Raw genomic sequence first — 16432 nt, forward strand, 5'->3', positions numbered from 1 at the left:
GATGGGACCTGAATGCTGTAAACATTTCAACACTGCAATCATGGCATTATTGTACATGTAATTAAAATGTATGAAACTGCCAAACATAAACACGCAATATTCAAATTGATTGAAACCCTTTAAAGGGTTTGCAGGGTTACTTGTCATAACTGTTTTTAAAAACTTTTTATTATGTGATATTGTGACAGGAATATCCATCCATCTCTGCAAAACTAATATCATGGTTTCCCACAGCTATATTCAGGCCAGGCTGCACCATCTGGCCAAACAATCACATTAATGCTCTGACCCCTGGGTTTACAATCCTGAGCACGGCCCCCCTTTATATAAAGTTAGATTCAGCTTCTTTAAAGCAGTTTTTTCAATATATATATGAAATGTTATTTCACTCAATAAATAATGTAATGCAATTTTAATTTCACTTGACATATGTTGTGTATTTTACCACATGCATATATTTCTGTAGTACCATCTCCCTCATGGACCAGTGGGTCAGTACTGTAAAACACAGATAACACATGAACAGAACCACAAGCATTGAATGTTTTCCTGCAATATGGCAGGGTGCTGGGACACATTGTTTGATAACAGGCCAGTCTAGGCCAGACCTGGTTGTCACTGGTTACTTACAGAATTGTCATCTCCAAGGAATCTAGTATCTTTAAAATGATGACAAGTTCTCCTTTTTCAACATTTGCCTGCAAAGTACTCTGATAGGCCCAGCAATATGTCCTAATCTATCATCGGCTTGTTTATCATTGACTGTCATGTTCCTCTTATAATGCTGTCTACAGTCTCCTAACGAGGATTCTCTATACTGCTCTACAGGAATACAGGCTGATTGTGTATGAAGAGGCAGACACTGATTTATGAGATGAAATTTAAAAATATGACCTGTATCAACTGGAAACAATAAATGTCAGTTCTTTTTTTATGTACCATTTAATCGTTCAGAAATCATTCATTCATTTTCCTGCACAAAATGTATTTAAAACAATTGTCATCGTTTTCCCACATTGACCTAAAAGACAATTAAAAACAAATAAATAAATCTGTAAATGAGACTTTTTCTTTTAAACATTTTTTTATTGAAAGCTTCATCAAAGAAAAAAATCAAACAGAAGTTTAAACCTAACATCCACTGATCTACAGAAATTCCCAGGATCACAACCGAAAACATGAGAGGCATGATCGTGCTGCAAATAAAAAAATAGCATTGTAGAACTGTTCTGTTGCGTTATCTTTTAAACACCTGTACAAAAATGATTTCATAAATATTCTTTTCTCAATAATTTAATGTCTAATGGAGGTTTTGCTGTTTTTAAAAATTTTGGTAGAACATTTTTGATTTCTCCTACATTACTCAAATACAATTTTTAATATTTTCTGCAACCAGACTGAGTTGAGGAAGGTGTGGGCTTAACACTCTGCGTAAAATCAACCTCGAGTTCAATGCTGATATTTTTCCAATATACAGTAGCCCGGTGTGTTGATTTGCCTCTATGGCGCTCTCCTCTCTTGCCTTGCCTGTGTTTCAGGGGCCAGAGTTGCTCTCTAAGTGTGATGTAGTCTGGCAGTAAAAGGATGGCAAAGCCTGTTACCAGCACTGCAGCAGGGCAGAGACTGCGGGATTGATACATTTATTATACATTATTATCGTTACAATTAGAGCTCCAGAATGCAGTGTAAAAAACAAACACAAACTTCTTCACCTTTATTCCACACTTTTTGCTGATAATTGTGTTTTCATGAAATACTGTTCAGTCAACCATTAAGTCTGAGATGATCTGAGGGGGTTCAGGGGGAGAGGCACTATGAGAGAATCATGACAAGAAAATCCTGGGAGTAGATTGCAGGTTTACTATTAACTTGTAACACCAATTTCAGAACAACGTCATTTAAAGTTAAAAAACACAGCTGTATAGACTATAAAACAAAATACAGCAATATCAAACAGGCAATACCCCATTTTGATGCAGTGAGAATCTGGAGGCACACAGAAGCTAATGGCCGCCTTCTCAGAGCCCTGTGCAGATTTCAGTCTGAATTTGTATTCTCCCAGGCTGATCTGTCCCATTAATCAATGTCTCGCTAGATGTGGTGTTCAAATGAGGTAAAAGGAAGGCCAGCTGCTCACGACAGGACTGAGGGGAAAGAGATGCTCTGACTGAGAATGCAGAACCTATTTGCATGCTGGGTAACAACACTTCCCTCCTCAAGGACTTCTAACAATTGACAGCGCTTGGGATCCTATTACTGAGTTTTGGTGTGGGAAGATGGGCGAGTTAACCATTTTAGAGATGAGCAAAGCAGGACATATATGAACATGTTTAGCCTCCACTGCTTCCTTCTCCTATCGGATTTTATTATTATTCTGTGCAGATTCTAGGAATGTAATTTGTTGTATTCTGAGCTTGAATTCTGCTTCAATCGCATCATAGCCATTTTCGGAAGACTACATGTTTTGATCGCACCCCCCCGATCCTTATCTCCCTTACTTAAGTATGGTCAAACTTTGTTGGTTATGAAAACTGAAGGATTTAGAAGCACGGACAACACAAACACTGCCACCTTTCTGCAGCACTGGGGGGCTGCTGGGCTGATACCCTGCATTATTCAGGGACAAAGAATGAGACATTGTTGGCAGTGCTGGGATGAGCCTGTGTTATGGCTTGTGAAACTATAATGGCAAAGTTTCTCAAACCGTAGCCAAAACAGTCTCAAGAAGAACACCAGTTATTTGTTTTTTTCTTGGAAGATACAGGGTTGGCAGAGATTTAATGACAACCTGACTATCAGAGTCTTTCGGAGAGGGTCAAGCGGATAGGTTACACACATGAGAATCTGGAAGACTGAAACGTGCAGTGAGGTGTGTGGACGATAGTTCAGTTTCATGGCGGTGTATTGAAATAATGCATCTGGATTTTTGCCAGTCAAAATCAAATCTCATTTTCAACAATTTCACAGGCACTGTCTCTCTGACAGTTATGAGTGGTGTTCATTTGAGATCATAGACATTTTTATAAGATTATATATATTTTTTGGGCAGCCCACTTGCTTGAAAATGCATTATGATGTCTGGATGACATGTTAAGTCTTATACATTTCCTGTCTCTGTAGCTGCAAAAAAGTCCTAAGGTTAAAGTAAAAGATAGTTCAGGGATTCCCAAACTGGTCCTGGAGGATCCCTGCCCTGCTGGTTTTTGTTCCAACCAAGATCAAATTAAGCTTTATATGACTCTGTTAGTTCAAATAAGGATTCAATTAAGCAATTAAGATCTCAGTTGGAACAAAAACCAGCAGGATAGGGGGTCCTCCAGGAATGGTTTGGGAATCCCTAATATAGTTAAACGGTTTAATACAGAACCATTCTGGAAGAATTCAACAATTATGCAAACCGTAGAAAACATGCTGTCTGCTCTTGAACACGACTCAATCAGAATCACCACATTGCATGTTACGGCTGAAGCACAGTTACATTTCTCTGTGAACTAACTTTAAATGATCAGTATATTCGCATGTGGAGGTAAATTTGGATTCATTCAGTACTCAGAAGTAGTAATATGCCACACACCTTTCCAACACATCTAGTTTTCAAATACTGAACATTTGTAGCAGCTAATACATGTTAGTGTTATTCATCCAAAGGCAGAAAAAAACAATAATTTTGTAGTTCTGAGAGTAGCAAAACGAGGAGATGCCTCTTCTTTATCTGCACCCGTCTGTAATAGTGGCAGTCTGGCCATACCTGTGATTCCCTCTGTTTCCCCCTAGGACAGCACTCAACTAACCCAACAAGGAGTCTTGTGATACAGGAAACAATAATCAAATCCCATTTTAACTGAGGTTGCTCTGCAAGCTGATACACAAAAAGAACCTTGCAAAAAGCATTCTTCTGGGTGGGCGGGGGATCCTATTATTATTTTTTTTATACAATAGCGTTTTCTAACCGGGAAAGAGTTAAAGTAAGGAAATGCTATACCATAACAATTCAAGTTGTTACAGAGTCAGTATCATTCATTGATTTGATAGCCTGTACACACTCAGGACCAGAGGAACCCCTTGCTCTTTACCTTTCAAGGCAATGTGTCTGAATAAAGATGTCCTTTCCTTGGTGGACCAATCCAAGCGAATCATGTGGAAGAGATTCCAATGTCAAGAATTGTGGGCTTGGCTACAGTCATTTTAATTAAATCAGACTGTTGCCCAAGTTCCCCCTGGATGATTAAACACAGGGTTTGACTGACAGCCAAAGAGAACAGTGCCTGGTGAGAAATACTGATTGTTCTCATCTCCATTAATTATTATTAAATTCAGATAAGGGGGGGTTCTGACGGCACTGATTACATACAGTATCCTGTGTATGTTTACATATATACAATCCAATGGAATTTTCTGTGGTAGTTTTCATTGTTCCTCTAGGTCTGTCTGGTATGTCTGTAATTATACAATAATTAATGTAACAGTTTTCTCTTTCAGTGTCTTGAAGTTTAGAGAGATCTTTACTGGTTCCAGAATATTTATTTACTTTGAAAACTGTACCTATGTTTGTGGAGAAGTACTGGAATTTCTGATATTCCATGAAAACTGCAATCAGTAACCAATCAGACATCTTAAAGGTTTGCTGCGTATTTTCAGATGGATATCATTCTATATTTTAACCAGCTATCGATTTTAAGAAAATACAGACATACAAAGAAATACTGCTCCAGAAAACTCTATAAGATGTTTTCATAAAGGGTTTTACAAGTAATTTGATTTCCACTTATGACAGAAATGTGTATGCCTGCAACATGACACCTGATGAAGAAAAGCCTTCCATAAAAAACACGAACAAAAGAAATTAAAGAAACCAAGAAAAACAGAACATTTTCAGGTAAGAACTTGTGTATTTAAACTGTGAATGAGAATGAAAATGTTTTCTTTTTCTCCAAACAATCCTTACTATGAATAAGTTTCTCTTCAAACTGATTTGAAATAGATGAGCCTGTGAATTCAGTTGAGATGTTTAATGAAGCCTTTCAAATCTACTTAATGTGTAGCCAAGTAAATCTGAATGTTTACTTCTGTCAATAAAAGTGAATCCAATTTAAAAACAAATAGTCAACGTTTTGTAAGAATTCTCCTGATCAATGAATATTGAGTTTGAACAATCCATGGGCCTCTTCAAACAGAGATAGAAAACCCTTTGTTCTCTCTCCATCAAACACGTTAAAGAAAATGCTGAATCATTGAAATCTATTGAAGAATCTACTGTAATGTTGATTTGATAGTCTATATCTGACACAATTTGAACAAGAGTTTATCTGTGAACACAATTAGCATCCCTGCTAATCTAAACCACAGCGAGAGTTCATTTAGGAATGGTTTATATAGTATTATATAAGATGAAGTATTTTTTTCACAAAGCTTTTGCATTTTCAGCCCCTCCTCTTTCTCTTTGTCTAACATTGCTTAGAATTAAGAAGTGGCAACTCATTAATCGTCAGAAAACACAGAAAACAGTTTTCGGTGAGTTAATGAAGCAACCTGTTTTGTACGATTGCTTTAAAAAGGAAGCTGCATTCCAGGGGTGACTTTTGAGTGAGTACAGACATACAGATAGTCCCTCTAGACTTCTCAAAGCTACAGCTGTAATTCTACACAGATTTTTGTACAGCATTAAGAGGGAGATATTGAGACATTAGCAACACATCTGCTCATGAAAGGAATAGTTTGATGCGTTCGGCTTCTAAAAGGAAACGTACGTCACTTCCATTAACACACGATGGAGAATTCCAACAGCAAGTTCATCAACAAAGGATAATCCATTAAAGAAAAGTAATTGATTTAATTATGGTAATGTAAACGAGACACAGAGCTCTTGTACACAAGATTTTAATTGGCGTTTGTATTCCTAGTTGTCTCATAAATACAACATGCAGGGAAACCCACACTGCGAAATCACTGCAGTGACACCTATGTTGTGGGCATATCATAAATAATATTTAAGTTGTACTCAGTAATGTATATTAAAATGCAGGTTAAATGTTACAGATGGGACAAGGAATTTGGTAATTGAATGAAAGGGTCTGCTAAATACACTTAAACAATGGTCTTTTTCAAACAGTTTCAAATGTGATTTTAAAATGGATTCTTCTAGGTTAGTGACTGTTAGTCAGAGTCACACTGGCAGGAAATGTGTGACTGAGCTTTAAGTGCAACAGTCTTATCAATTACTTAATCTCAGAAATGCATTTTATTGCTAAATTTCAATGTGAAATGACTTTCAAAAAGTTGAGTAGAATGCCACAAATTTGGTGAATGGCAATTCCTTTTTAGTATATAACACCTTTTGACTTTACAAGTGCTATACAATATATCACCGAAGGAAGACATACGTTTTGCACCAGGGTAAGGGTCTGCATTGAGTTTATTGGGACTATGACTGCAAAATCTAGAAAAAGTAATTAGGTTTTTGTGAAAATCTTGTAACCAGCTATAAGAATACATTTCCCAGATCGGCAACATACTACAGTTTATTAGTATATGCTTTCACTGAGGTACGGCAAACACAATTGAAGCTGAAAAAATAACTGATTTGCATTTACATATTTGACAGCTAAGCCTTAGCAGAGGTAGGGTATATTATGTATAGTCTCCCCATGAAATATTGGCATCTGGGAAATAATTATAAGGTTTTCAGAGTGGATGGTTAGGTTTGTCCAAGAGCAATTGCCCTAAGTAAATGCACCAATTTGACAGGATGGATCACAGACTACTAACAACGCAGCCACCAACACAAAACTGTTTCCTGTTTAGCACCACGTTAAAAGTTGCATCACTGGAGCATCACAGTGCAGTAGTTGCCACAAAAGCTTTGTAAACAAATCTCCTTATTGAGGGGGACAAAGAAACGTGATAACTCAGGACTGGACAGAGATTATAATGTTGCTTCTGTTAAAAATATGTATATTCCTTTTGATGTGCTTTTGGGTGTTATAGTGATCAGGATTATCCAGATAACAAGGCACTCAAGAAACAACATTTTAAAATAGTCTAGTCTTCCGAATGGGCCGGATGATACATTGTTATTGTAAGTCTGGTACTCCCCACAATGCCTAGCAAACGTGATGACTGAGCCTTGCATGGAACCCCTCTTAAATATGCAATGGATTGTTCAACCTCCACATTAATTAATCTTGTACATCTCTTCCGCAGACTGTTAATGAGCCAAATCAGGGACAATTCAGAGACTGTTTTATAACATATACTGATGCCACAAGGGAGATAAATTGAGACCACAAAAAAACAATAAACTTGTGACTAGATACGGATTTGAAACCATTTTTCCAGTGGTGAAAGTTTTGAAAGGCTGTAAAATAAACCTGCCAAATCAACAACCCTCTGGGGTCAATTTTTCAAAACCAACACATTTGCCGACTTCAGCATTGAAGTCTGTGCGGCGAACGCTAGACAATTTGTCTAATGAGCACTGTGGCTCACAACACGTTTCTTTCCTGTTCTTGCATGAAGTCGTATGACATTTTAAATGACAATGGAGGATGAAGCGGTTTACAAGAAACTAATTACGAACAGCCAAAGAGAATAAGTTAAATAACTTTCACCAAGGGAAACACCTGGCAGCTGACTTTGTTTGAGAAAACTTGCATGTTTTATTTCCAGATTTCTACAAGCTGGCAATACTCCCTCAAATTAAGATTCCAAGCAAGCTGACCTTTTATTTGAATGTTTCTATGTCCAATACTTTTTCACAGCTTGATGTGGTAATTTAGAGGAGGGAGATTGGGAACTCCATAATGATACGGCTTGCATATAGTAATGGGTTTTTGAGGCTCGGCTTTTCCTCGCACTGTTTATCTGATAACCCCTAATTTTGGTGGCAAAATGGCAGAGACTGAGGTAGCTGGACATACAATTTGGATACACAGAGGCGTGAGATGGGCATTGACTCTGAATTGAACTACTGTGGCTGCTTGCTGACTGAAAACAAAGAATAAGCACAGAATTTTAGAAAAGAAGTCTTTCTTTTCAATTTTATCTCAAAACAGTCAATGAGGCCAAATTTAAATACATAAACAAGTTTTAGATGTATATACTGTCTTCCTTAAATTTCTGAATACTCCCGCTGATATTACTATGAACAGTATTAAACACAATAACAAACGTTTACATGTTAAAGACGAACACTGTTATGTGTGTCACCGCTTGAAATCTTTTTGCTGTGTTTGTAAGTGTGAATGTGTGTTGTAGGACACCAGTGGAAGGTAGTTTAAACTGAGAAACAAAAGTACTGGTCCGGCCATCTAGGTCAAATAAAGACTTAAAAAAACAACAACAACAACAACAACAACAAATTAAAGAAAACAAAACCTCTATCTCCTCAGCTGCTTTAGGGTGTCACTTCATCTTTGGTATAAAATAGGCCATCCATAGGCTGCATTTGATCGACAACTATGAAAGACTACAGAAATTGTCAACAATTTCTTCTATCTATTGCTTTTGCACTAATTGGTTTAACCATAAGCTCCTATCTATTTAGTTTTGCACTGCTAGTTTTTTTTTTTTTTTGCAATGTGACAAGCAAAGCGGACTAAAAACGTCTTAAAGCTCATAAAAAAGGTAGCAGATAAAAAGCACTAATGCAGTCAACAGCGATTTCGCCATGTAAAATTAAAAAACAAACAAAAAATATCTGCATTTTGCAACAATTTGCATTTTCCTATAATGCAGTAATTCATTTTTTTCTCATACTGAAAATCTCTTATAGCCCCAGGTTTTATTCTTCCCATTCTCCACTAAGACAGAAATTAAGTCTCAGCCTCTTAGAACTTTAAACATTGTCAGTTGCCACTGTTTCATAATTAAGAAAGTTTTCTTCAAAAGAAGAAAACAATCTTTTCCATTAAATCTGTACAGCTTATTTAATAGTTTTCCTTTTCCCAATTCAACTCATATCTTGCACCATTCAATTGGTCCAAGCGACTAGTTCATTCAGTCTTTTTTTTCCGTAACAAGACGCTCGACTGTTCACTTTGGAAAAGTCTCTAACGTTGTTAAAATTAAGGCAATAAAGATTCAAGAAAAAACCTTGCTAAAGTTCTCTAAAAAAACTAAAAATTTAACATGAGAAATTAAAAGAAAGAAAAGAAAGAGTAGCTTAATATCTGAGGAAGACGACCATTTTTTTTTTTATTTCCAAACTTGCTTCCTCTCAATTTCAAAAATCTCACCATTGCTTAAACCTACCTGCACATTCAAAGGTTTTTTCTTTTTTTTTTCCTTTGTTATTTAAATTCAAGAAATTTCATGATGAAAAAATTCAAGCCTCTTTGCTGGGCGACATTAAACAATACTGTCAGGATACATGACTGAACCTCTTTCTGCACAGCATGTCGCAATACTTTCTCCACTGGGCAAGGTAGGAAATCAAAAAGTTTCTTTTGGTGCCTGTGCAATCTGGAAGCAAACTCCCTCCTCAGTGCAGTTTCCCTGTTTCAAGGCAATGCTGTCAGAGGAACATTCTTAGTCCTGTCATTATCTGGGGACGAAATTAAACAGAGTGCAAAATTAGTGTTAATCTTCCACACTGTTCTTCAGTGCTGTGAAACACATCAAACCTTTTATGAGTCTTACAGCTTGTGAAGGAATTCAGAATGCTTTTTACTACTGCGTTTTACCCAATGTATAGCTTTCACTTGATGCTATGCAGTACATCACATTTACTATGTTATGCAGACTTTAGTAAATGATTCAGCCCTGATCCAGGGATCTTTGGAAGTCGAGTGAAATTACGCAGCCTTATGTGAAGCGATATTTCTACCTGTCAACTGTGAAAAATACATACAAATACACAGCCACACTTCGATCTCGACAAAGATGAGCTATGTTTTAGTTTGTTATACTCTTATCTAGATACTCAGCTAATACTACTAGCATATTTATGTAAAAATAGTTTTAAAAATAATAATGAGAAGACACTTTATAAATATGTTAAAAGGGCAGGTTTTTCCATTTAGTACATTTTAGACAGCTTTAGTGTATGCTGTAAAAATGGTTTAGGTAGTGTGAATAATTAATGATGATGGCATAAGGTTTAGTTTTACGGTGGTCACCACCCCCCACCCCCGCAAACCCCTCCTTCACCCATCTCTTTAAAAGTGCGTTACAGAAACACTTTTCAGATTCTCTGGTGGATCGAAAGCAGGAAAGCTAGTGGGAGCCCACATCTGACTCCATACACTCATCCATTTCTTCCATAAAAAACAAACCAACCAACCCAAAAAAAAACAACTAAGAAAACAACTCTTCTGGGCTGTCAAGTGAATGTTGAATAGCAATGCATGTCTTTGCAAATTAATATTAATCTCTCTCACTCTGTTGTTTTCTGGCAATTTTACACAGACGTGTTCAATAATACTGGGAGGAAATAAATGTTTTGACAAATGGTGCAGCACAGATATTTGGTGAGAAATTAAATTTGTCTCTGCTGTACGTTGAGAAAAAGACTGCAAATTAGAATCCATCTGTTGTGCTTAATCTCCCTATGGCTTTACAACACAGCGGGATCTTCTCTGACACACATAGCGTGTATCTGGACTTGACTATTCTTTATGACTAGAAAAAGACAAAGCGCTGGATAGGAGCAACATAGATAACTGCTAATGAACATTACAGAGCCCTTATAGAGAGGATAAAGCTAGGAAGATAGCCATGAAGCACAAAGCGCAAGCCACATGTTAAATGACATACCATATCGCTTCTGTGTGAACATGCATTACCATTGTAACTGGTATTGCCATAAGACTATCTCCTCTTCATTATGTGGATGTCAGTTTAAGGGAGACCACAGCCATAAGCGACTCAAACTAATCTGAATAAATTAATTGCGGTGTCAAAAAGACGCAGCGTTTTTAATATCCAGCCACAGACTCACTTTGACTGTTGGTACGAATAGGCAGGAGCATGTTCATTGGTGGTTTCCACCTGTATTTGTTGCTGCTGTCCACTTGCTTCCTGTGATGAAGAAGCTACTGTCTGGGGTGAAGCTTCAGTCACGACTCCCTGGAAGAGGAAGGGAGGAAGGCCATTGTTTGTATAATTCATACCTGCACTGCATTTATACTTTCTTTTTAACCTGTACTATATTTACAGAGTAATAATCATGTAATTGTCCTCTCCTAGGAAATAAGTGACTACCCTCAATTCACAAATTAAAAATACATAACTTACCACAATTCAATTTATTTTTAGAAGCCATTTTCTACTACTTATAATTGCATACAAAAAATTGACTGGATACTAATTTTAACTTTGAGACTTGCAGGTAGGTCAAACTTTTTTTTTTTTTCGGAGGAAAGGCAATACAACACAACAATAAAAAAAAGTCAGAATATTCCTCCTTTCTCCCTCTCCACTGGTGGCAAATTTTTGATTTGGTTTCACTGTGATATACAGATGTGGCTAAAAGTATTGGTAGCCTTGCATTTTATTCAAATAATGCACCATTCGCCCTGAAAAGTGTTAAAATTAAAATGGAGAAATGGAGAAAAGTACTCACTCTGCTGTTTTGTGTCACCGTGTGTATCACACTGAACATAGAAAAGAGAAGGAAAACCAGAGTTGTCTGAGGAGGTTAGAAAGAAGGTAATAGCCAAGCATGGTCCTACAAGACCATCTCTAAAGAGCTTGATGTTCCTGTGAGCACTGTTGCCAAATATTATTAAGAAGTTTAAGGCCCATGGGACTGTAGCCAACATCCATGGACATGGCCTCAAGAGGAAAATTGACCCAAGAATGAAGAGAAGGATTGTTCGAATGGTGGAGAAAGAACCAAGGAAAACCTCAAAACACATCCAAGCCGACGTTCAAGCTCAAGGTGCAACAATTTCAAGTCGCACCATCCGCCGCTGTCTGAAAATGGGCTCCATGGTAGAAGACCTCTCTCTAAGAGAGAAACACAAACAAGCCAGACTGGAGTTTGCCAAAATACATGTGGACAAGCCACAGTCCTTCTGGGAGAATGTGCTTTGGACAGATGAAACAAAAATAGAGATTTCTGGTAAATCACAACAACTCCATGTTTATGTTTAAAAATAATGAAGCTTTCAAAGAAAAGAACACCATCCCTACCGTGAAACATGGAGGAGGCTCAGTGATGTTTTGGTGTTGCTTTGCTGCTTCTGACACTGGGTGCCTTGAATCTGTGCAGAGCATGATGAAATCAAAAGACTTTCAAGTCATTTTGGTGCGAAACATATAACCCTGTGTCAGAAAGCTGTGTCTCAGTCGCAGGTTATGGGTCCCTCAGCAGGATAATGGTCCGAAACATACCTCAAGAAGCACCCAAGAATGGATGAGAAGAAAACATTGGACTGTTCTGAAGTGGTCTTCTAGGAGTCCTGATCTAAATGCCATTGAACATCTATGGAAAGAGCTGTAACTCACATTTGGGAAAAGGCACCCAACAACCCTGAGAGAACTGGAGTGGTTTGCTCAAGAAGAGTGGACCAAACTACCAGTCGAGAAGTGTAGAAATCTCATTCAGAGCTACAGACAGCGCTTGATTATATAGGCTGTATACAGGCTCTATAGGCTGTGCAACGAAATATTAGGTTAAGGATCCCAATATTTTAGTTCGTGCCATTTTAATTTGTTTTACTATTTAAAGTAATATGTTACGTCATAAATCAAAAGCAAAGTTTCTATTCTATTAAATGTGAAATAAAGATTGGTGGATACCAAGTACTTTTGTCAATTTCTACTTTCTACAGAAAATTGAGAGTTCTTTTAAAAATTGGAAGGGTACCAATACTTTCATCCACGTCTGTACACAAACATATATAATTCAATGTAAATAGCTTGGTTATTATAAATATATAAACTGCCATTGGTGTCCCTTAATCTAAAGTGTTACCAATTAATGTCCATCTCCACGTTTGCAGAAATCGTTTTGTTTTTCCCAGCTTGAGTGTCACTCAATGACACCCAGTTAAGATCCATTCCTTCAATCCAAGCGTAATCTATATGAGCAGCAAAGTGACCCGTCTCTGGTTTTCAACAAAGAAGCCATCACTGGTCAGAGGTCAACCCTGAAGACCATCAGCACAATTCTGCCAGTGATGTTTGTCTAAATGCTCTCGACTGAGCAGTTTCTGAGATGCATGGTGCTGTCAGGGAGACAGAGACTTGTTAATCAAACACCAGGTGTTGAAGAATTATGCCACATTACAATTTAGCCCAGAGAAAGAAGATCAAATATGAAGGTGGTGTCAAAGCTTCAGTCTGCATCATTCACAACCCCCCTCCCCCCCCCAAAAAAAAGGCACCTGAGCTCAATATTGCATGGTAGCCACCTTGGGGATGAAGGTCGGGCAAATGATCTGACAACTTTTATCATACTAAATGCAATACGCGTCTGCTTAAATGGGAGATGCACTGGTGAATAAATGGGGTATGTGCTGGTGGAGGTGGCAGCTGTTTACTGACTAACACACAGGCCCCTTGCTGTAATGAAACCGTGGTGGTATACAATCTGAGGTGATATGCTCTCGTGTCTGGCCAAGGTCACTTACTTCGACAGGGACAGTGGTTGGAGGCACAGGAGTGTACTGGGGAATGTACGTCCCTTGCATAGGTGCGGCAGCTGCAGCCGCAGTCATGTACTGTAACACACAAGCAAAGGCACAAACAGTCACACTTTCACTGCCTTTAAACACAGAGACAGATTCATTTACTGACATATATATTTCCATTTAAAAGTTCTTATCCTCGTCATGAAAAAAAAGTCATATCAATATACAAATACAACATAAAAAAAGTGTTTCTTCATTTCTGTTGGATGTATTTATGAAATCTAGTAAAAGCCTCCCCAAGCAATTCACTGAGATCCAAGAGAGCCTATATTGAAAACATTTATCAGTACTCATCATATTCTGGGAACATTTCTTCATCACAGACAAGTAGGTGCCATTTTGTAATCTCACACAGCAAGAACCACATTTAAATCTCTTAACAAAACACTGTTCCCCAAGGTCTACACCATACCCCTGTGTTTAGTGAACAGCTTTGTGACATTCAGACCGTCATTAGGGGATGAAACCCACCCATTAGAGTGAAGGACGAGCTCGCAGAGGACACAGCTGCAGAGGGGACTGTCTTGTTAAATGTGAAGTGCTATAACCTGGTACTTGAAAGCAGCTCGGTGGAAATGCCATAGCAAGCTAACGAGCACGAGAGGGGAAGGATGTGATTACAGATAACTCGGGATATGTTTTATTTTTCCATCGAAGGAAGGGAGGATGATCTTTTCAGCAGAGGATCCTATAATGTAAACTCTTTCCAGCCTCCCCTTGGCTGGCTGCCCGGTTCTCATAAACTGTCATTACCGCGAGTGACTCTAATGGATTGGGCATGGTTCTCTTGCATTTCGCTAATGAGAGGAGCTAAAGGCCACTGCTCTGGCTGATTAACTGCCATCGTGGAGGAGAGCAGCGCATCACCAAAGGAAATAGGCCTCTGCTGTAGGGACACAGGTGAGAGAGGAGATCCCTCTGAAAATTCCCTGATATCCATGACTTTGAGCCCTGGATTAAATGTGCCAACTCTCTGTTTGTCTGCTTGCTGGTGAACCATCCATCCATTCACATTTTTATCAGTTCAGAAAAAGCCATGAAACCGTTCACTGGAGCCATTAGAACCACAAGAGTCATCTTTAAACAGTGTTTGGTAGAATTAAGAAAGCCATTAGACCTCTGGGAATCTATTTTCAAGGTGACCCAGACAGTCCTTTCCTAGTCAGCAGAGATTTAAAAGAAAATCTGCACCTGGGAAAAATAATCTGTAGTGAAGACCAGGGGCCACAGTGCTTCTGTGCCAGTGATTTGTATCCACAGAGGTTAGCTTTGTTTTGAAAGCTACTGCAGATTACATGCTATAGCAACAGATGGTTAGCACTCAAAAGGGTAGAGAGCCCAGCACGACTTCTTAATAAAAAGAACATTTAACAAGTGCCCTTCATATGTTCACAACATACCCAGCTCAAAATTTACAGAACTTTTTTATTGTTGGTGGGGTGAGTACATCTGTGCATTTACAGAGTGGAGAGTGTTTACTTGCTCTTTCGACAATGTGTGTGGCAAACAAGGGCATCCCCACACCCCCACTCTGAAATAATAATCCTACCGAAAAAAACAACACAAAAAATCAAAACAATTGAATAAAGTTCATTGCTAATGGACTTTAAACCTGGCTCAGTTCTAATCTTTAAAGTGCACAGAGGAGGATGTGTGCTGCCCATGTGAATGGGTCTGAGGCTCTGTACAATACATGCTAATGTTAAAGGACTACTTTACATCAGCTGCCCTTTCCTGTTATCTGATTTATTGCATCCTGCTAATCCTATACCATGTGCTGTCTGGAGTCTTCTGTTGCTTCTCCTTAGATTACTTCTCCCCCAGGATAACGAGCTATTGCTGTAGAAATGGCTTTTTAACTAACGTTTCAAAGCTGATGGAAAGGAAGTACTGTTGCACAACAATGCATTTTTGTATTTTTTTTCCTCCAGTGGACATGGTTTCAATTAAGACATTTCTCAAATAGATGAGGTACACTGCAGAAGTATTTCAGTATTGTTGCACTGGGCTCCAGTCAAATCAGCCCCGGCAGAAATGCCAGCAGAGAATCGCACCGAATGCACGCAGCAGTTCGTGTAATGGGTAAGAAGTGAAACCGCAGGAAAGCTCAGAAACATGCTGCCGTTTTAATGCAAAACGTAAACGGCGGAACTCCTGCTGACTACAGACTAAAGTAGGAGTTTAATCAGCTTAATAATAACGAGATGCAGCAGTCAGTTCGGGATGTCACGAATGTATACATGAAACAATTGATTTCTGATGCAGACAGACATTTGTGGCTCGGAGGCACTGTAGTGGAGGTGGCAAACGGGCCGTACCAAGGGAAGAACAGATGTGATCATTAACTAACACTTCCTGAGCCAGCAGAACACCCAGCCTGAGCGACAGGCTCAGAGAGGAGGAGGGTGTTGGCGGCATCCTGTGCTCCACAAACTAGATTCCTTTAGTGACAAACATGATTATCCTCGTTTTCTAGTCTCTTGTGATTAGGAGAAACAATGCTAATTGCACGGGTTTATCTGATTGAATTGATGCACGTCTGTAGGTTGTTGTTCAAAATATGGCTAATTGGAATGCTTTAAAAGAATAGTAAAAAAATGGGTGCAGCTAACAATTCAAACTACAGTATGGTGTGAAGCGTACACAGTAAACGCAATCCAGACATCCACTGAAAGCAGACACCGACCGGTTACAAGCCCAAAGCACACATCAACTGCAGCAGGGACATGAATCTCCTTGTGAACATTAAATTAAATCTATATGTGCTTCTGTAATATCAAGGTTGCACACTGGATAAT

General features: G+C 38.5%; 1 protein-coding gene across 2 annotated transcripts in view; it reads right to left on the reverse strand.

The window, feature by feature from the left end:
* Positions 1-1065: 1065 nt before the first annotated feature.
* Positions 1066-16432, reverse strand: part of rbms3 (RNA binding motif, single stranded interacting protein) — a 220201-nt gene continuing 204834 nt past the window's right edge. Inside the window, exons 12-14 of one of the 2 annotated variants that reach the window (XM_066691284.1) lie at positions 13575-13664; positions 10937-11064; positions 1066-9541 (exon numbers count right to left, since the gene is read on the reverse strand). In XM_066691284.1, the coding sequence (XP_066547381.1) occupies positions 9538-9541; positions 10937-11064; positions 13575-13664 (222 nt within the window). In that variant the 3' untranslated portion in view covers positions 1066-9537. Of the gene's footprint in view, positions 9542-10932; positions 11065-13574; positions 13665-16432 lie in introns of those variants that run through there. The other variant, XM_066691285.1, reaches the window with a different exon arrangement.

The sequence above is a fragment of the Amia ocellicauda genome, chromosome 18 (assembly GCF_036373705.1).
Source record: "Amia ocellicauda isolate fAmiCal2 chromosome 18, fAmiCal2.hap1, whole genome shotgun sequence".
NCBI classification, from domain to species: Eukaryota; Metazoa; Chordata; class Actinopteri; order Amiiformes; family Amiidae; genus Amia; species Amia ocellicauda.